This window comes from Beta vulgaris, chromosome 7 (assembly GCF_026745355.1).
Source record: "Beta vulgaris subsp. vulgaris cultivar EL10 chromosome 7, EL10.2, whole genome shotgun sequence".
NCBI lineage: Eukaryota > Viridiplantae > Streptophyta > Magnoliopsida > Caryophyllales > Amaranthaceae > Beta > Beta vulgaris.
In genome coordinates, this window is record NC_079208.1 from 58861563 (window position 1) to 58883201 (window position 21639).

The following is a 21639-nucleotide window of genomic DNA, read 5'->3' on the forward strand; positions in this document are numbered from 1 at the left end:
TTTTGTATAATATAAATATATATTATTATAGAGGGTATTAATATAATTTATGTTTTATGAATTTTATTGTACTACATGTTATGAAGTTTAAAAGTAAATTCTTTTTTTATAAGACCCAAATCTAAAATTAGTTCTTACTTTATTGCTTGATCTGCACATGAAATTGTAGTAGCTTTGCAGTAAAAATAGATGGACATAAATTGACAGAGATATGCCATTTCATTATATTACTTGGACTTATTTGGACCAGCAAGAATCCGTATACTTTTTTATTTATTAAGGAATTTAATAGTTGTTCTTGGTGTAAAAATATCATGTTCTACTTTTAATTTTTACCCTGAGTACTGAGTATCTTCTATTCTTCTCTGTGTGACTGTGTCTGTGGAGTAATTAAAAGATGTGATCTTGCCTCTTGGGCTAGATTGAATTGAATCTTCGTAAGTTTGTGCTGACTTTTATATACGTTTCAAGAATGAGTTGTGAATTGTTAGTGATACTTCGTTCGTTTCTTCTTTGAATTGCAATATTTTGACATTTTAACTATTCGCAATTTACATTTTGATTATACTACATATAATGATCTATACATTAGTATAAATATAGTTATATGAGATTTTATTTGATTTATATCAATCTATATTTTATTTTTTTTGAGGGGAACAATCTATATTTTTTAATACTTCTTATTTGCATGAATTTTATAAGGAATTGGAGTTGGCTCAAGTTGTAAGTTTTTCCATCTTCTCTAGCAAAGTTTAGGGTTAAATTCCTATCCCTAAGTATTTGCTTGGGATCTAAGGAGGTGGAGAAGTTGGGGACTTGGGGTGTATGATTGTAATGAGCCTCTGAATTCAAGATGGCAGTGGGGCGGGTCAAGTAGGAGACCCACCCCATCCCCCCCAACTAGGGCTGGTATGAATCTAGGTTTTGCGCGGATGAGAAGAAAATCGTACCCACAATAGGTGGTAGAGCGGGTGTGGATTTTATGCTATACCCTCCACATCCCCGCCCGCCCCATCCCCCCATCCGGTTTCTCCTTTATCTCATATCGTACTCTCTAGTAAAAAAACATATTATATACTAGAATTTATTATTAAAATCCAATTTATATGCTTATGTTATTAATAATTTTATTTTACAACTACAGAAATGACATATTGTTTGGGATTATTGGGAGGATAGTTGCGGGTATGAAGTGGGTACGACACGGGTACAAGCGGGCACGAGTATCCATGCAGATAGTGGGGCGAGGACGATGGAGGTAAATACGTATCCGTTGGGGCAAAAATTTCCCCCATAATGGGTGGCGGGGTGGGGGATGGGGACGTGAATTTTATGCGGGTGTGGATGTGGAGGGACCATGCTCCGCCCCCGCCCCGTCCAATTGTCATCCCTACTCTCGATGGAGGTCATGTGCGAGGGAATCCAGAGGATTTCTTCTTACCTAAAAAAATTGCAGGATTTGTGTAAATTCATAACTAAAGTTATTAATGATCTGAATTATGTCTCGATAAGTGTGAAATGAAAATGTTGCAATTAAAAAGAATGGAGGAAATATTTTACAACCATTGACACAAATGTTTTGAAAAATGTACTTTCTCCTTCTCAAAACAATACACTACATTTTATTTCGATTTTCAGGTTATTTTTTATGTTCATTTGATTCACATTAATTGTAAGGGAGTTGGTCTTGTATCTGATAGTTTGACAAAAAGAATTGGTCTAACCATTAATATATCAACCATTAGAAAAGAATTTGAGTATTACTTTTATAAAGAATTACTGCTAAAAGTATTGAACAATGATTTAACCTTTTACCAATTTTTTGTAACTTTAAACCTTTATTATTTTTTGTTTACTAAGTATGGCATCTTTCCTAAGGATTTTTCATTGCATGCAAAATTCAACTTTGCGGGGAAGTAGAAGTGTGATAAGTTTTCTGGTTAGTGCAACTAGTTTTTTTTAGAAGTTCTACTTTTTACAAAATATGAGAAATTGCTTGTGGGATTTTTTCATTGAAGAAATAATTGTTAAAAATAATAATAATATTTATACTATTTGTACTATATAAGATTTTCATATGATTATTAGAATAAATTATAATGATTAAATTATTGTATTATAGAAGAATATTCTATTATAAAAAGTGGCAGAAAAATAAGTCGGATCGGGTTCGGAGTCGGATGTTCGGATTTTAAGTCGGATCGGATTGATCACATGACCTTACTTCGACTTTCCGCCAATTGTATTATATGGGATTTTACCATTGAAGAAATGATTGGTAAAAATAATAATAATAATATTTATACTATTTGTACTAAATAAATTGTAATGATTAGATTGTTGTATTATAGAAGACTATTCTATTATAAAATGGGCAGAAAAATAAGTCAGACCGGGTTCAGATGTTTGGATTTTAAGTCGGATCGGATTCGAAGTCGTATGTTCGGATTTTAAGTCGTGCCGGATTCGGATTTTTGAGTCGGGTGTCTGAGTCGGATTATGCATAATACGGTCCAAGTCCGTTCCGTTGCCATCCTAATCATATACAGATTTAGCAATTTTTTGCAATTTTTTTTCTACAGCCATTTCTTAAATCTAATAGCTTTGAGTTTGCACCCAAAAAAACTAACACATCCTATTAGCAGTTCTGAAAGTCAGCACAATCTCCACAAAAATATTAGCACAAAAGAATCAGCCTTGACCCTTGAATCTTGATAACTCTGTTGATTAGCTTAGGCTTAGGTAAGCACATGACAACATCAATGGTCCTTAATGGGGGCCCATTTAGACCTATTGCATAGTCAATTAATGATTATTGCATACTCTTTCAACATATCTTTGTAGGCCCAATCTTAATTTTCTTTATAAAAAAAAATTTGGGAAGTGAAATGTTTTGGGCTTTTGGCAATCCAAAACGAGCGGAACATGGTTATTGGGTCACCACGAGCAACTATGTATCGCTGAAATAGTTGGGCCCAATTAGTTGAGTACTGCTTGCCGTCCAATGACATAATAGTAATAGCTTATAAGAAAAAGGTTGCTTTATTATGGATTAAACTTAAATATCTCAACTTAAAATCTTCATACTCAATTCTAAATCTTCAACGAATTAGGTTATAAATTATAATTTAAGAAGATTATCTAAAGTATCCCTTTGAAAGGAAATTGCCTTTTTTTTTTTTCAAAATATCTCACAAATGAATGAATGAATGATATAGGCTCACAAATGAATGAATGAATGAATGATATAGGCTCACAAATAGCATTCAATAAGAGAGTGATATGTTACTTTTTAATGTAATTGATAGATTCACTTTTAAAAATTACATTATATAATTTTATTTATTTATATTGGAAATTGGAGAGGGTAGGAGTTTTATTCATATTGGAGCAACTTCTGGAGGTGGCGTCCTATGTACTTCTGATGCTCCAATCATTTTTTAATACTAATTTTTCTTTTCTCCTTAAAAAAATCTAGTTGGAGCTAGACTCGCTAAAAAAAAAACCTAAAAGGGATAGTACTATTTTAGATTGACAGAAAATTATTAAAAGAGACGGTTTAATTTTAATATAAAAGTACACCTAGTCACTAAATGAATTAAACTAGTCCGAAAAAAATTAACCTACTCACTATTGGACTAAATCTCTTTTTAATATTAGGCTTACCATTACTTAAATTTAATTTAAAAGTAGGCGATCTCTTACAAGACAAAGTCTAAATTGACTGTTTAGATCTGGAAATTAAAGATTGGCATTAGGTCTTTAGGTGGGTTTCATTTAGCTCAAGATGGCCCAATCTATTAGAAACCATAATCAGCCCAAAGAAATGATAAAAAGTGTTGGAAGACATGTGGTTGTACTGATAGATTGGGCCTTGGTCCAAGTACATGAACCTACAGTGGCTAAGGTAGGGTAATGGAAGATGATTCTCTCTTTTAAAAGCCTCATACTACCTCCGTTTCTTTTTAATTGTTACACTTACACTTTTCACGCATACCGATGCACTACTTTGAGCCTTTATATCTCTAATTTTGTATTTGTAAAAAATATAAAAACTACATATTAATAAAATACATACTAATACGAATCTAACAAGATCCCACATGACTATGTTTTTATTCACGTATAAATCACAAACGAGGGTCAAAGTGCAATTTGTGTAAAATGTCAAAGTGTAACAATTAAAAAGAAACGGAGGTAGTAGTAGTTAGTGGATAACTTCAGTCTTCAAATAGCTACGCTCCAACTTTCTGCACGACCGCCACAAAATCAAATCAATAATCTCTCCTCACTCTTCTTAAGTTGCTGGTTTAGAGTCTTTAAATGAATGAGCAAAAAATAGTTTTGTGTATATCATGCTTATTGTACACTTTAATATTATATCGTAATAGTTTTATATTGTATAACTAATGAGTAAACTCCAATACTATAATAATAAACAAAAGTATGAAGTTAAGATTTTAATCTTAATTTCAGGGCATTTTTATTTTTTACTCAAAAAATAAAAATAAAAATAAAAAAGAACAATATTCTTAAGAATTGATTACTAATTCACAAATTATTAGAATAGGCGGTCTAATTTTAACATAAAATTAGACGAATTCAATACTGAATTCTTCTAACAAGTCCATTTTATTTCACTGTAACCCAACACTATTTTAGTCATCCCTTCTCTTCTCCTTTTGTTTTCTTGATTCTCGAACTACACAGACAATTTCAAAAAATAACTCGATAGTCTTACGAAACAGATTAAACTAGTCACTGAATGGGTTAAAGACTATTAATACTAAATATATTAAACCGGTCACGGAATAAATTAAATTGATCCCTAAATAGATCAAATTAGTCACAATATTTCAAAAAGGTGGCATGTTCTCTTCTTAATATTGGGCTTGGGCCGAGCCTAATCTATAAAAAAAAAATTAAAAGGAGTGTGTGACAATGTATACACGCCACGTGTCATCTCTATTATTCCACTAGAATCGTCCAATGTGTACATATGTCATGTCGATTAACAAAAGTAAAATTAGCTTGCAACAAGATTTGAACCCGTGACCAACTTTTAATCATGCTTTAAGTGTCCACAATAAAGATTTAAATTACCATCTAGGGAAAATATATAATACAATAAGAAGCCACCAGAGAATCATCCCTCTTGGTAAAAATAAACCCGGGGGCCATCTCTTTGCATTATGAAAAAAGAAAACCTCACTTACAGAACTACAAAAGTGGAAGTAAGGACGTGTAAATCAATAAACATTAAAAAAAACTAAAAATCTATTTATCATCGTCTCTTGAAGATCATGTTTCCCATTTTCGAAACTCGAGAGGACAAAATTTCTTTGAAAGACCCCCGAGTTTATTGCCTCAACGGATCTCTTAGCTAACTCTATAGTCTATGCGTTATTATATACATCTTTTGTCGTAAACAAAATTGCAACAGATTTCAACGCAACAATAGTTATTTAATCCAAAATTTCCGATTTCACGAGAAATGAACAAATGCGGTGTTCAGAGACTTTTTCGAGGGAACACAAATATGCCAAACACCTGCGCGATGTTACAAGTCATATCGGATTTCATAGGAATGTTTCGGGAAAAAATATGACCAGGCCCAGAGAAATGCAAAAATATCGCAAAAACAGCCAAAATAGAAGGTTATAATACACGCTTTCGGAATTTCCCGCGGTCCGAGTTTCGGACGCCGCGGGATGCCTCATAGGGACATGAGAGGTCATTAGAAAGAAGATCATGTGGCTTGGAACAAATATGTGGATGTCTTTACGTTCATTTCAAGACTGTTTTAGATTTCACGAGAAATGAACAAATGGGGGTGTTTAGAGGCTTTTCGAGGCAACACAAAGGGTACCAAGCACCCGCGCAACATCATAAGTCACGTCGACTTTCCTAGGGTCGTTTCGGGAGAAAATATGATCAGGCCGGGAGAAGTCCAAAAATGTCCTAAAAATAGCAAAAATTGAAGGTTATAATACAAGTTTTCGGAGTTTCCCGGGGTTCGAGCTCCGAACGCCATGGGATGCCTCCTAGAGGCATGTGAGGTTATTGAAAAGGAGTCATGTTGCTTGGAATGAATATATGGATTCTTTTATATTAGTTTCGACGCATTTTTAGATTTCACAAGAAATGAACAAATGATGTGTGTAGAAGATTTTCGAGGCAACACAAATGGTGCCAAGCACCCGCGCAACGTTACAAGTCACGTCAGCTTTCCTAGGAAACATTTCGGTAGAAAATATGACCAAGCTCGAAGAAGTCCAAAAATGTCCAAAAAACCGTCAAAATTGAAGGTTATAATACACGCTTTTGAAATTTCCCGTGGTCCGAGCTCCGGACGCCGCGGGATGCCTCCTAGGGACATGGGAGGTCATTGGAAAGGAGTCATGTGACTTGGAACGAATATATGGATGTATTTACGTTCATTTCGAGACAGTTTTCGATTTCACGAGGAATGAACAAATGGGGGTATTTAGAGGATTTTCGAGGCAATACAAATGGTGTCAAGCACCCACGCAATGTTACAAGTCACGTTGTCAGTCTTACGAATGTTTCGGGAGAAAATATGACCGGGCCCAGAGAAGTAAAAAAAATGTCACAAAAACAGCCAATATTGAAGGTTATATAATACACGCTTTCGGACTTTCCTGGGGTCCGAGCTCCAAACGCCACGAGATGCCTCATAGGGGAATGGGAGGTCATTGGAAAGGAGTCATGTGGCTTGGAACGAATATATGGATGCATTTACGTTCATTTTGAGGCAATATTAAGTTCCAAGATAAATGAACAAATGGGGTGTTGAGAGGCTTTTTGAGGCAACAAAAATGGTGCCAAGCACTTGCGCAACGTTAAAAATCACGTTGGCATTCCTAGGAACGTTTCGAGATAAAATATGATCAGGCCTAAAAAAGTCCAAAAATGTCACAAAAACAGCCAAAATGGAAGGTTATATTACATGTTTTCGGACTTTTTCCAGGTCCGAGCTCCGAACGCCATGGGATGCCTTCCAAGGACATGGTAGGTCATTGGAAATGAGTCAAGTGGGGTTGGAACAAATATGTGGATGCCTTTACTTTCATTTCGAGGCAATTAAGGTTTCACGAAAAATGAACAAATGGGGGTGTTAGAGGGTTTTCGAGGCAATGCAAATTGTGTCAAGGACCTGTGCAACGTTACAAGTCACGTCGGCATTCCTAGGAATGTTTTGGGAGAAAATGTGTCAGACCCGGAGTAGTAAAAAAATTATTCCAAAAACAGCCAAAATTGAAGGTTATAATACATGCTTTCGGACTTTCTCGGGGCCCGAGTTTCGAAAGCCACGGGATGTCTCATAGAGGCATGGGAGGTCATTGGAAAGGAGTCATGTGGTTTGGAACGAATATATAGATGCATATACGTTCATTTCGAGGCAATTTTAAGTTTCACGAGAAATGAATAAATTGGGTGTTTAGAGGCTCATCGAGGCAACACAAATGGTGCCAAGCACCTGCGCAACGTTACTAGTCACGCCGGGCTTCTTAGGAACGTTTCGGGATAAAATATTACCAGGCCCGAAAAAGTCCAAAAATGTCCTAAAAACAACCAAAATTGAAGGTTATAATACACGCTTTCGAACTTTCCCGTGGTTCGAGCTCCGAACGCCACGGAAATTTTCCCAGGGACATTGTACGTCATTGGAGAGGAGTCATGTGGCTCGGAACAAATATGTGGATGACTTTACGTTCATTTCGAGGCAATTTTGGGTTTCACGAGAAATGAACAAATGGGGTGTTATCGAAAGTTATAAAATTAGTATTTTATCTATTGGAGTGTATTTTATCTATTGGAGTGTATATAAAGGAAGTAATTTCATACAAACTGTTGTACAGTTAAGAATAGATCAGAACTCACCATATAGTAGTGATGAGGGATGAGATGATTCTTAGGATACTAAGGTCATGGAATTAAACTTAGTTAAGGTTTGTGTATTCTCTTATCCTTATCTCGCTCGACTTCCAAAAGGTCTAACTTGCTATAAACAATCGAGATTTTAGTTCCTTAAGGTCTTTCTCCTCGACATACTAAAAAGAAGATGTATTTATAGAACTCTTTCTTATCTCGAAAATTTGGGAATTTTTAGGTTCGTTGAAAAATAAAGTTACTTTGAGATGTTTGTACCGCGTAAGATTTAGTTTTGGTTTTAGGGGATATCCTCAAATATAATTATAAGGTAGGTTTTTTTGGGTGATACCATAACATTGCATATTAAACAACCATATACACCGCAAAGTACACATTCATACAATAAGACCCTATTTTTTTGCACTTATTTTCAGTGCAATTCAGTACAATTTATCCCAGTTTTATAAAACGGAACCAAAGTTATACCTTACTGCCTTAGTGATGTACTAGTGCTTTTTCCCGTTTCTCTCCGATTCTTCAGCCAGAAACATTAGTTGACACATCAATTTTATCCAAGCTCGGAAGTCAATGAAAGACCTTTAATCTAGTCAATATTTTATTACAACTTAATTGTTATACTTGGGTGAGTTGGGTCATATATAACTTGAAGTTTGTACCAAATTAAACACCAAACTCAATGCATAATTTTGCTTAAAAGCTTCCACCACCCATAACCAACAACCCTAAAAGAAGGAAAAAAGAATAATAAGAAAATGACCCCAAAACCAAAGTTGAAAAAGACAAACAATGAGTTCAATTTTTTAGAGCTTCAAATTAAGAGACCAAAAAGTCAATTCACATGAAAAAGGAGCTTTCATCGTTCTCTTTTTCTTCACATCTCCAAATTACAATCTTTTTTTACGAATTCCCAAAATTACTACACTACCACTACTACTAAAACTCCTACTATTTTCATGTACCTTATCCATCGTACTAGTCACGGCATATATAATATTTGTCCCCTTCATCTTCATTCAACCTTCTTCCTCATTGTTAATCTTCATCATTATATTCAGTGACGGATTTAGAAAATATATTTAGTGGGATCAAAATAAAATTAAAGAAATTCAGAAGAATCAAATAGTTAAATTTATAAGGACATACACCAAAATTTCGAAAATTTTAAGAAAAAATTCCATACTTTTTAGATTTGAGTGAGGTCAATTGATCCCATAACTTGCTATGTGGCTCCGTCATAATTATATCAGTTCTTCCTAACATCACCCACTAATAATCTCGTAGGTCATACATTAGAGAAAATCACATTACATGAACTCCTAATAATATTATAAAGTCAATGATGAGTGTGCTTAAATTCAATTTCCTTCTTTGCTATTGTCTTCACTAGCACGACTAATTTCTGCATCACATTCTTTCTTATTTGTACTTGTTTGAGTCCTTAGCTTCCTCGGTATGCACTTTGCTCTCACTCCTTCAACTTCTTTCTCCTCCAACTTCAAATGCGAGCTCCTGTTCGAACAAAATGTCAAGGCCAAAACATTTGCATCCCGAATAATGTAAATAATTCACTAGCAAAGCATTATTCCGAGTCTTCTTAAGTGCACGTAGTAGTTTGTATTAAAACAATGTATTATCGAAATTTGTAAGAAAAGTATTTCACACTTCTTGTTCTTTGCATAAATTACATGCATCATGTAAACTAGTATATAAAAGTATCTAAGAACATTGAACAAAGACATGCACGTACACTAGTATTAAATACACATAAGAAGCAAAATTATGTAACCAAGGTATAATCACATTTTTCTTTACATAGCATAGTGCAATGTGAATGGATCTGATCTGATTACAAGATCTTATCTTTTAGATTTTTCTCAATATATAAGAAAAGATATAGTCAGGTGAGATATTGTTTGATTCGTCTCAATGAATACTTAATTAATATTCAATTATTATAATTTTTACTCATATGTAATGAAAGATATAATGATTTTAAATATAAACATGATCTGAACTTATTTTTTCTGATATGATTAGATCTAAAATAAACAAAAATAAGGTGAACTGAACATAGCCGTAGCTAGGTCTATTCCTATTTTCCATGTGAATGCACAAACTTGAAACAGCATGTCTAAGAATTCACACATTAAGGAAATGTCGGCTAACATTGCATGTGACTACCGGCCAACAAGTCCCCTAATTTGTGCATACTTCCTAATTATCCTAACACTCTTCTCATGTATTCTAGAATTTTAAGCTGTTGACCGCAAATTTGACACTAGTCAATCACATAAACCTTTTTTTTTGCTAACAACCACAATTATTAATAAAAATACTGTTTTGGTCCAAAATAACTGCCATGTTAACAGCTTATCTTAATGTTTTTCATGGTACGATAATTCATGCCACTCGTTGAATTTGGCAAAAAACGTCAATAGTTTGATGTTGTCACAAGTATAATAGAGCCGTTAAAATTTTCTATTATGATTCTTCCTATTTCCGTACTGTTAACGTGTAAACTCACATGTGAACTTGTTCCACATTAAAAAGAGAGATGATGACTAACATATTAGCTTAATAGGCTACTCCTCCTAAAAATACCAATTGGTTTTAGGAAGGAACCTTATGTGTGGTCACTCTCTCCTTAAACGTGAGCCTGTGTGTACAAACCCAATTACGTATTTATCACCTACTCTCAATGGTTGATCTAGGAAATGGATCATTTATTTCTTGAAAATTGTGGTTAAAATATGTAACCAAACTTGCAAAGTTTAGCCGCAATTTCGGGTTTTTGAAATATAATCAACTTTACTATAGTGAACAGAAAAAAAAAGCACACAATTAAATTGCCTAACTAACATTATATTATATAAGGTTCACCAAAACAATCACACTAGAAAGGAGCAAACAAAGGCATATTATACGGATAATACACATGAGAATTTAGATCATGCAGGAATTTATTCATTTCTTAACAGTAGTAAACTCAGAAAAGTGAATAATAAAGAGAGAACGATAAAACAATTTTTACAGTATGTCTGAAACAAACATACTATAAAGAAAACCACGGAAGCATGCATGACAGATCCAAATTCAAAGGGATATACCACTAAAATATTACTGTTGTACTAACACTGATATTGTGCATTTGTGCCTATAGAATAAAACCAGGGTAATAGGGTGAAGGGGAGATCAGCTGGAAAGCCAGGAATCTTGCAAAAAATCTGTACGAACATCTAAAAGAAGACTCAAACAAGTGCTACTCTATGGCCTTTTTTTGTTTTTGAGTGGGCCTTACTCACAACTTTTACTAGAATTACTACTTGTCACAATTATTTTTACTTCCTAAACACCCTTCACTTGCACCAATACATTTTTAGAACATCTTTTACTAACCTTGATCTCGTTAGAGTGTCAATCGTCATATACATACTATTTTAAGATATTAAGGTCCTGTTTTTTGGAGCTGAACTGAAACTGTCTCAAAAGAACAGTGCCTAATTGACATATATTATACTAGCATGAAGTCTTTAATTAGTACTAGAATACATTGAAAAATTTTGAGTACCTAATGCAAGATCATAGTATGTCTTAAGGATAAAATTGCGCACATACATATCTATCCAAATATTGTCATCACACCTCATTTCAATCAAATCCAATAAAGCTATTAGCTATTTGAAGTTTTAATTATCTACCTCAAGCTAGAAACTCTTCCTCATTCCCAATGACATTACCAACTTTAATAATTCGAAGATTTATTTTATACTCCTTTCGTCCCAAATGATTAAAAAACCTACTCCATACACCAAACATTAAAAAATTACCATTTCAACTAGACCTTTGACTTAACACCTAACCCTGGAAATTAATTCTACACACAATTTCACAAAATACTTAAAAAAAATCCTCAGATCTTACAGTTGCACGGAAACTACTTCCCTGAGTACTCTCATGATTTTTACCGAAACTCTAGCTGCAACAACTTCAGAAGTCAGAACTCTTCCCATAATTAAAAATGTACGTATGGCTTATCTTTTTAGAAAAAGAATCGTACCTTCAAAGCTAGCAGAACAAGTAACACATCAAATTTCAAATTTTTTCTACCTTGCACCAAAACAGAACACTCAATATTCATACAGTAAATATCCAAACCCACACTTCATTCCCAAAATAACTAACACTTCCTCGATTCTATATATTTCTTCCGTTCCAAAATGTAGTTCTCACTCTCATTTTCGGCACAATAATTATAACATTCACCAAAATACTCTTGGCACAATAATGTCATTACCATTCACCAATTAAGAACTTGTCGCATTTAATATGAAATTTCTAAATACTATACGTTGCAATTAAAAAAAACGAAGGAAGTATAAATAAAAAGAGAGAGAAAAATGTTTACCTATCAGCATTGTAAGATGAAGATTTCTTGAGCATAGTAGGAAATTCTTGCTTTTTTGTCTCTATTAAACTCCCACTAAAATACTCTTTATCTTCAATTGCCATTTTAGCAAAACTACTACTTACATGATTTTCAATCTCCATCATCATCATCATATCCCCATGATTTCCCTCCACCGTTTGATTCCCGCCACGTGGCACTCTAGTCTTATAATGAGAAATCAAAGAGAATCCATGGTCTTTCACTGCTGTGGGTCCACAATCTTTAAAAGATAATGAACCACAGGAGATCAAAGACATTAAAACTGTAGATGCTTTCATTCTACCACTTGGACAACTCCCAACCATTTGATTATTATTATTAAGATCACATTGATTATTAACTGCTTGTGATGATGAAGTTGATGATGATGATGCATGGATTAACAATCTTCCATCAGCTTTCATCAATGATTCTAATGTTTCAGGACTTGAATCAGATGGTGGTGGTGAAATTTCTTCCCTACTTAGTTCTGTAGTAGTACTAGCAAAAGCACCAGCACTACTGTGCTGGTGCTGTTGTTCGGCTTGTAAAATTTTATCACCTCTTCGTTCTCTTTGTTGTTCTTCGTGTTCATCGACTTCTTTGATGAGCATTGCCTTTCTTATTCGACTCCGTTTGTCGTTCGTTTGAGTTGACGCGTCCGCCGCTGCTTTTCCGGCGAACTCGTGAGTTGACTCGGTTTTGTAGACTTTGTACTCGTGCAGGTCAATCGCTCCCCAGGATTGATTCCGGCGACGAATTCTTACCGCCGGTGAAAAATCGGAAACTCTGGAAGCTTCTAGAGTGTTCTTACCAGTTGAAGAAGACGACGACGTCGTTTCGGAAAGTTTCGAAACGGTTGATGGTGAAATTGTTTCAACTTGTATTTCAGAGCCTTTAAGAACGTATTCTCCACCATGAACTGGTTGGATGAAATCATTCTCCTCTAAATCATTCCATACATATCCACTCTTGTAACTCCTAAAAACATCATACGTAAAAATTAATCAAATTGCACTTTTCATTTTTTTTACTCGCAACAATTTGACTTTTACATTATCATTCATGTACTCTCACATTGCTCAGATAAGCGTTTCATTTATTTTAGAACGGAAGAGGTATAAAGTACTATCTCGATAAAATGTGAGTAGAAAATGTCTAATCGTTGCAACTAAAAAAACAGAGGTAGTATGAATTACGAACATTGAATGAGATGAATGAAATGATGATGAAACATACCTTTTAGAGGACCATGAGTAGTGAGAAGCCATGGATTTACCACGAAGAAGATTCAAGCGATTAATAACGTCACGAAGAAAAAGGCCATGAGAAGAAGAGAGAGGAACTTCCATGAAATGAGGATGTTCAAGTTGGCCATTTCTAGAGAGATAATAAACAACAGGAACAACAACAACAGTAGATTTTTTCTGATTTTGATCAATAAAATGATGATGATGATGATTTTGTTTATGATCATCTTTCTCTTTGAATTTTTGAAGATGAAGTTGCTCATTTCTTCCTCTGCTTAATGTGACCGCCATTGATGAAAGATGAAGGAATTAAGTTTATGGAGTTTGATTTTTTGGAGGGAGGTTTGGGAAATGAAGAGTGGATTTAAAATTATAAGGGGGAAGAGTTGGAGAAGGGGAATAATGGGACAATAGCTAAGAAACAAAAGCAGAATTTGTTTAGCTTTCAGTACTAATTTTGGCAGACTTTTTGGTCAGTGGTTTAGTCTTTAATTCTTTAATAGTAGTAGTAACTAGTATAAGGAGTATTGTTCAACTTTCAACTCCTGGGTTGTACAGATATGATATGAAAATGACGTGGGAGTAGACCCCCATCCCTCAACCTCATCCATGGACCCGGACGGACCATGGTTAGGCTTGGTTTGCGATTGGGGTTGTTCGGCTTGGTGCGCGTTTGGGGTTGTTCGGCTTGGTTGACACTTTTGGTATGTAATTACTTGCTACTCCTTTCGTCGTTTTTTAGTTGCTATATTTACTTTAGCACATAGATCAGAAAAATATGTGGGGACTATTGAAAAGTAGAGCGCTAAAGCATAAAGTAGTTGTTTTTTGTGTGATAAAGACAAAAATAAGGATATAAAGGTAAATAATATGTGGGTACGATATATTAAAAGTAGAAATATTTGGCAAATGTAGCAACTAAAAAGAAAAATGTATAAATGGTAAAATGTAGCAACTAAAATAAAGACGGGGGAATACATAATTGTGGGCACAATTATTTAGCGGAAGAGAAAAAGATGTAGTGGGACTGGGGAGTGAGGACTATAATTTTATGAAGAAAATGAGAAATATATAAAGTTATATATAAGAATATGACAAAAGTAGAGGGAAATATTAGTATTTTTGATGGGTCATGGTTAGTAAACAAAAAAAAAAATGTACCTCTAGCTCTAGCAAGTAAAAAGAGATCATAATGTAGCAAGTAAAAAAAGATGGACGAAATAGTATTTGATTAAAGTTTGAGTAAGCATCTAAAAATAGTTTTTTTTGAGTTTAGATTTTAGGTTCTAAAGATCAATCTCTATAGTAGTTATACCATGACTTTGGAAATTATAATCGAGTAAATACCTTGTAATTAATTTTTTTTAGGTCTTTGTTTATATTTCTTCATCAATATTATACAAATTTTACTCATAATTCGAGTTGGATATCTAATATAAAAAAAATTAAATGATATTTTTAGTATGTTTACGAGTTGTCAAGTCAGATTTAGTTGTATCCAACTCATAAAAATCTCAGTTCGAACTCAAATAGTTTAAAACCAGCTCACCTCATTAGCATACAACAAATTGTATTAGAGATTATTGTTTAAAGAAATGATCTATAGTTAATATTGTGTAACCTTTTATCATACATCATTCTTATTTTCACTAACTAAAGCATTCAAAACTAAAGCTCTTCAAAAGTCAACAAAGATCGAGTGGAATTTTCTAAAACTTGTTGAACTCATTTTGAGCTTATTTGAATAGTATAATAAATGAATTTCTAGAATAAACAAAACTAAGTCAAACCTAACATGGCCATAGAAAGTGAAAATATTAGGTGCTTCCAAAAAGACAAGGGAATCACTTCCATTGTTGCGACTTTGCGACTATTCACACTTCTATACAATTAACGTTGATTGTTAAATTTAATTTCTAAAACTTAACTAATGAAGACTATTATTGAAATCATATTTTGGTAATATATGAATTAAATGGTTTTACGAGTATCTAATTTTTAAGTCAATATGAAATACTAATCAACAATTGTAATTTGATATCGGAACATTCAAGTGCAAAACATACAGCTCCTTTTGAGCATATATTGATGTTTGTTATGTGCAATGTGCAATAATGTACTTGTTCTCTGTTTTTTTTTCTTGAGAAGAAATTGTTCTTTGTTTTCTTACAGGATGAAAGCATGAAATAAGTTAATAGCATATATAATTAAACACCCCATTAATGCTACCATTTCCAGTATAGAATTATTAATATGAAAGTATTACGAAAGGAGATTAAAATAGTTCATGAATTAGTATTAGGAAAAAGAATAAAATTAATAAGAGAAAAAAAAACAACTGATCTTAAAAGAAAAATACAAAAATTTGCAAAAATCACAAAATCCGGTACAAAACCGGAACGGACAAAAATCCGGTTCAAGATTTCACAAAAATTGAGAGATTTTGAAATAATAAAAAACTTTATTTATCTATATTCTTTTTTATTTTTAAGTTGGTAAGATGAAGGACCCTACTGAACTGGTACCTCGCACATAGGGATGGCAGTTCAGTCCGAATCCAACCCTAGTCCGTTCCGATCCAAAGGAAAAAATTCGAGTCGACTCTGGCAAAAAAGTAATCCGACTTCGACTCCATTTCAAAAATCCGACTCCGAGTCGGAGGAGGGTCGGAGTCGGATATCATTAAATAATCCGAAATCCGAATCATCCTCCGACTTTGAGTCAATTAATCCTTTTTTCTTATTTATGTTGATGTATTATTTATGTATAATCTGACTTCGACTTTCATTCAATTGTATTATATAGGATTTTTTCATTGAAAAAATGATTGTTAAAAATAATAGTAATATTTAGATTATTTCTACTATATAAGATTTTCATTTTTTTAAAGAGAAATTTCATTAATTGATGGTCAAACGACATATAAAATTTTCATATGATGATTAGAATAAATTATAATGATTAAATTATTGTATTATAGAAGACTATTCTATTATAAAAAAACTGGCAGAAAAATAAGCCGGCAGGTTAGATTCTTTGGAGTGAGGGGATGGTAAGGAAAACCTCACTTCAAAGATTCCCTAGTAAGATTTGATCCAATAATCTTGAAGTCACGAGGCCAAACATTTACCACTAGGCCAAACTTTACTTGATACTTTATTTATCTATATTCAAGCTAGATAAATGCATTACTCAGGAGTTGTAGATTCTACACCGAGTGTGATCTCCATAAACTCAAAATATATTTGGACAAGTAGATTGAAAGAGCAAGGACTAACATTATCATACAATTAATATTCAAAAAGCTATCTTAGATTTGTCTAAAGTGAGTAAGTGAGAATCCACAGCAAGAGTTTGGTTTCACATTAACAATTCAAATATAACTTTCCAAGTTTAATAAAAAATTCAAAACTCCGTTGACTATATAAGTACTAGTGTCTAGGGGTGTTCAAAGTCGGATATCGGATCGGATCCGATCCGAAATTCGGATATCCGAAAATTTCGGATCGGGGAAATTGCGATCCGAATCCGATCCGAAATTTTCGGATATCCGAAAATTTCGGATCGGATCACCGAGTTTTCGGATCGGATAGCGGATTTTCGGATCGGATCACTGGATTTTGGGATCGGGTCCGTTGAATTTTTTGAAAAATCCCGATCCGTATCCGATCCGAAAATCCGAAATTTTTTCCGGGTACCCGATCCGAAATATCCGAAATCTTAAAATCGGATCGGATATCCGAAATTTCGGATCGGATCGGCGGATTTTCGGATCGGATATTTCGGATCGGATATTTTTGCACACCCCTACTAGTGTCTAGTAGGGTATTTGGTGTTAACTTGACTGCCACCTAATAATTGACTCTAGTCACCAGTTGCGATGAATGCGCTGCTCAACGTCCCACCTGGCCACCTCCACCCGAAAAAGGATTATTATTAATTTATTATACAAATTAAATTTGCAACTTCCAATTTTGGATCTCCTGAAATCAAATTTGGACTTATTTTTGTGGAAATACTTTCTCCGTCTCTCAATAAGTGTAACATAGAGACAGTGGAGGAATACCAAAAAATATAAATAGAGAAAGTTGGAATCATAATAAAGTAGAGTAATGGAAGTGATAAAGCAAAAAAATTATGATCTCCTCTTACTTTTTGGTGGCATATTTGTCATACTATTATTGAATTTTTCAAAAAATTATTAGAAGAGGTGGTCTAATTTTAATATAAAAGTAAACCTAGTCATTATATCGTTTGTCTTATAAAAGACCGTCTACTTCTAAATTAAAATTAGGCAATGATAAGTCTAATATTAAAAAGAGAATTAGCTCATAGTGACTAGGTTAATTTCTTTCAGTAACTAGTTTAATCCATTTAGTTAATAGATTTACTTTTATATTAAAATTAGAAATAATTTTTGATGGGATTAAACTAATCATCAAAAAAAATTAAACCAGTCACTATCGGGCTAATTTTCTTTTTAATATTGGGCTTATCATTGCCTAATTTCAATTTAAAAGTAGGTAGTCTCTTACAAGACAAATTTTGAATTTTTTATACTTCCTCCGTTTCTTTTTACTCGCTACACTTCTCATTTCACGGACTCCTAGGCAATTTTTGGAGAAGAGAGAGGTAGAGAGTAAAAAGAAAAGGGACCCATGTGGGAGGAGAGAGATAGAGAGAGTTTATTGCCCAAAAAAAAAGGTGTAGCAAGTAATGTGAAACTTCCCATAATGGAAAGTGTAGCGAGTAAAAAGAAACGGAGGAAGTACCATTTTAAACTTGATTGTACTTATTGTAATTATAAATAAGAAAAATGTTGCACTTACTAAGAAACGGACATAGTATATCGTATCAGGCTAAATTAAGGCCCAGGCCCACATTGACACGTGTTTGACGGGCTTTACCTTCAATTACACCAACGTTGACTGCCGTCCATTGATTTCAAAACTTATGCTCAGTTTCTCAAATTTTCAATCGTCATCCCTGCCAAAAAGATCTTGGATTAATGATTGATGAGACAATGTGATCAAAGGCCTTCATAGAAGATATCACAAAGATTTGAGAGGATCAACTATGAACCAGGGCTTACGACACCCATAATTTATCAACAATACATAGGCCATAGGGTACTTGTTATCCTTTCTAATATTTTTTTATTTGCAGGGTCAATATGTTCTAGTTTAGTTTGTTTTTGTTAAGAGTATAACTCAACATCTGAGTCGAGATTCGAGACTCAAGACTAGTTGTAACATGTTGAAGAAATATGGAGAAAATGACGAATATATAAAATTAATAGGTTACTTCACCTATTACCAATTATTTTAGAATAGAATCCTATCAATCTTGCGCAAGTGGTCAAACTCTCTTCAGGTTGAGCTTGTGTTAAACTCCACGAAATGTATAAATTTTTCATAAAAAAAAAGTTATTACTTAGCATAAATGATTAATAAACTTATCATAGACCAATTTCATATAATACTTTTGTATACGAAACTTAATTTTGATATCAATAACATCTAGCGTATAGATCAAAACCTCCTTAGCAAATGATCCACACATTAGTTGGTTACTCTACAACATCATACTTTCAAAAAGTATTTGTAATACTCCGTATTTTTAGTAAGTTATTATTTATATTTTTATAAAATTTTTAGTTTTTGAAAAAGGTTTTATTTACTAAAAAGGCTTATTATTTATTAGAAAGGCTTTTATAAGAAAGTTTTGGGTATTTAAAATAAATTTTAGCCCAAATGAATTTTGGGCCTAACTTTCCTAAGTTTTATATTCAAGTAGTTTGTTCAAAATAAAATTAAAAATATTTTCAGAAAATCTAAAAAGGTTTAGAAAAGAAAAGATTTACAAAAAAAAAAAAAAGGTTTATAAAAAGAAAAAGAAAAAGAAATTTTTGTAGCCATAATTCACGCGGCTAAGTTGTTAGGTGTGATGAAAGTTTGTTTATTTTTTTTTTCCTTTTAACTATCTTTTAGTTATTTACCTTATGATATGTATTATGGGATAATTTATATCTTTTCCTAATCTTAGTTGGATAAGCGTAAATATTAGTTATATCTTAGCTAGATTAGTTTATCTTTTTCCCTAAATCTATCTTTTAGTTTCCTAATCCTATTCCGATTCTACTTTTCCAACTAGTATAAATAGGGGTCTCCACCCATCATATTTTTCACACCAAATTTGAGAAATAAATCTCTTTTCTCAATTTAAACTCTCTCTCCTCTTAGCCTACCTTTTCTCTTCTCCCTAGTAGTTATTATTATTCAAGGTGCGTGTATTTGTAGATCTTTAATAATTGTTTTGCAAGTGTAGTATTATGTTTTTAGGAAAATCTTTTGGATTGAAATATAAGTTTTTATGAGTTTTTTATGAATGCATCTGTTTTAATGAACATGTTTAAGTTTATAAATTTTATTTATGAACTTTGAATTATGTCTTTCATTTAATATATTTATAAATTTTATCTTTGAATTTATATTCAAATATTTTAGAAGGAGTTTGATCTTTAGATTCATGTTTAAATTTTAAAAAGGAGTGTTTTTGAACTATTATTATTTTTCAAAGGTTAACCCTTAAGCAAGTTATTTTATTTATGCCTTTTATGGCTAAGTTTTTAAGAATTATTATTCTTTTTAAAGGAGGATTATTTCAGAAGGATTTTTATTAGAATATGATCTTTTATGATCACATTATAAAGAGGCCACGGCTTGTTATTTATTAGCAAGAACGGTAGCCATTATTTTATTTACCCATGTACTTTTTGTATAAGTCATGTGGACAAGGTAGTTCCCCTCGTAATAGACTCAGTAAGGAATACTAAACTTGGGGGGTGTGCACACTTTAGGCAAGGTACCTAGGCAAGGAAAAAGGATTTTTATCAAGGTTATATACTTTATAGTATACAAGTATCCAAGGAGTTTATACAAATTATTTCAAGTATCCAAGGAAGGTTTATATGAGTATTTTGAATGTTTAGTAAAGTATTTAAATTTCCGCATATACATGTACTTAGTATTTTACTGACACGCATTTTGTTTTGTTTTGTTTTATGGCTTTGTCCCTGTGATGACCCTTTTGGTGAGCAGATTTACAGGTTTATGCATACTTCATATGGGGGAGCTAGTGAGGAATCATAATTAGTCAAGGAGTTGTTATTTTATTTTCTTTATTTGTATTGTTATATAGTTGTACAATAAAGATTATATTTATAAAGAGAAGTTAGTTCAGTTATTCCGCTGCATTAGTTTAAGTTCAGTTAGTAGTTAGTATTAAAGCCTTTAACGTTATCACGTGGCAGTAATACTCTCAAGTTTCTCAAGGATTTTATATTAAAATAAGTTTTCCAAAAGAAAGAAATTTGGGGGTGTTACATTATTATCTAGTGCATAAAGCATAAATGCATAATAGAGTGTGGCAATATTCTTAATGAACTTGGAGATGTGACAAGCTTGTAATAAAAAAGCCCATGAAAACTATATGTAGGGTTACAAGGCTATTACGTTAGGCGATCCCTAACATAGCATCAAACGTTCAATGTGAGAGACATGAAAGACTAAAAGATAACGATGAACAATCACGAAAAATTGCAAGGGAAAACTCGAAAGTAAACTCAAAATTCAAGGATGAAGAGCCTCCAACAAAACAGAATTTCTCATAGATTCCCGATTACTATAATTTCTAACTAGTAGATGTATCCAAGAGCTATGTTAGGTGCTTATTTACTTCTCTGGGTTTTATTTTATGGCTAATGGCTCTAATCAAATACATTGGCAAAAGAATAGCAATTTCAAATGCTAAAATTTATTTATATTTGAAAGTAACTATGTATTCTAATTTTACCAATCATCACGGAGCTGGTATTAAATTCACATAACCACACATCCACATAAAATGATATTACTTAGTTATCCCCTTCATATGTTCATCATTGCCATTCTTCATTTAGCCGAACTCAATTTTATCCTTCACCTTATGAAGAAGTTCACAATGATATTTTTTAGTTTCATAGCACGTTTAAAATTCGGTTTA

The 21639-nt window shown here is 33.0% G+C and overlaps 1 protein-coding gene across 1 annotated transcript; it reads right to left on the reverse strand.

Annotated features, from left to right (window-relative positions):
• Nucleotides 1–9123: 9123 nt before the first annotated feature.
• LOC104900170 (protein SOSEKI 5) lies at nt 9124–14266 on the reverse strand. The gene is made up of 3 exons (XM_010687531.4): nt 13586–14266; nt 12326–13327; nt 9124–9429 (listed from the first exon to the last, which is right to left on the reverse strand). Exons 1-3 carry the CDS (start codon nt 13885–13887, stop codon nt 9276–9278), a joined length of 1458 nt encoding a protein of 485 aa, XP_010685833.2. The 5' UTR covers nt 13888–14266; the 3' UTR covers nt 9124–9275.
• Between the last annotated feature and the right edge of the window lie 7373 nt (nt 14267–21639).

Coding starts and splice junctions, on each gene's coding strand:
- LOC104900170 (XM_010687531.4), bottom strand. CDS start 13,887: ATGGCGGTCACATTAAGCAGAGGAAGAAATGAGCAACTTCATCTTCAA. Junction 13,328..13,585: donor TACTCATGGTCCTCTAAAAG/GTATGTTTCATC, acceptor TGATGTTTTTAG/GAGTTACAAGAGTGGATATG. Junction 9,430..12,325: donor TCATCTTACAATGCTGATAG/GTAAACATTTTT, acceptor TTGTTCGAACAG/GAGCTCGCATTTGAAGTTGG.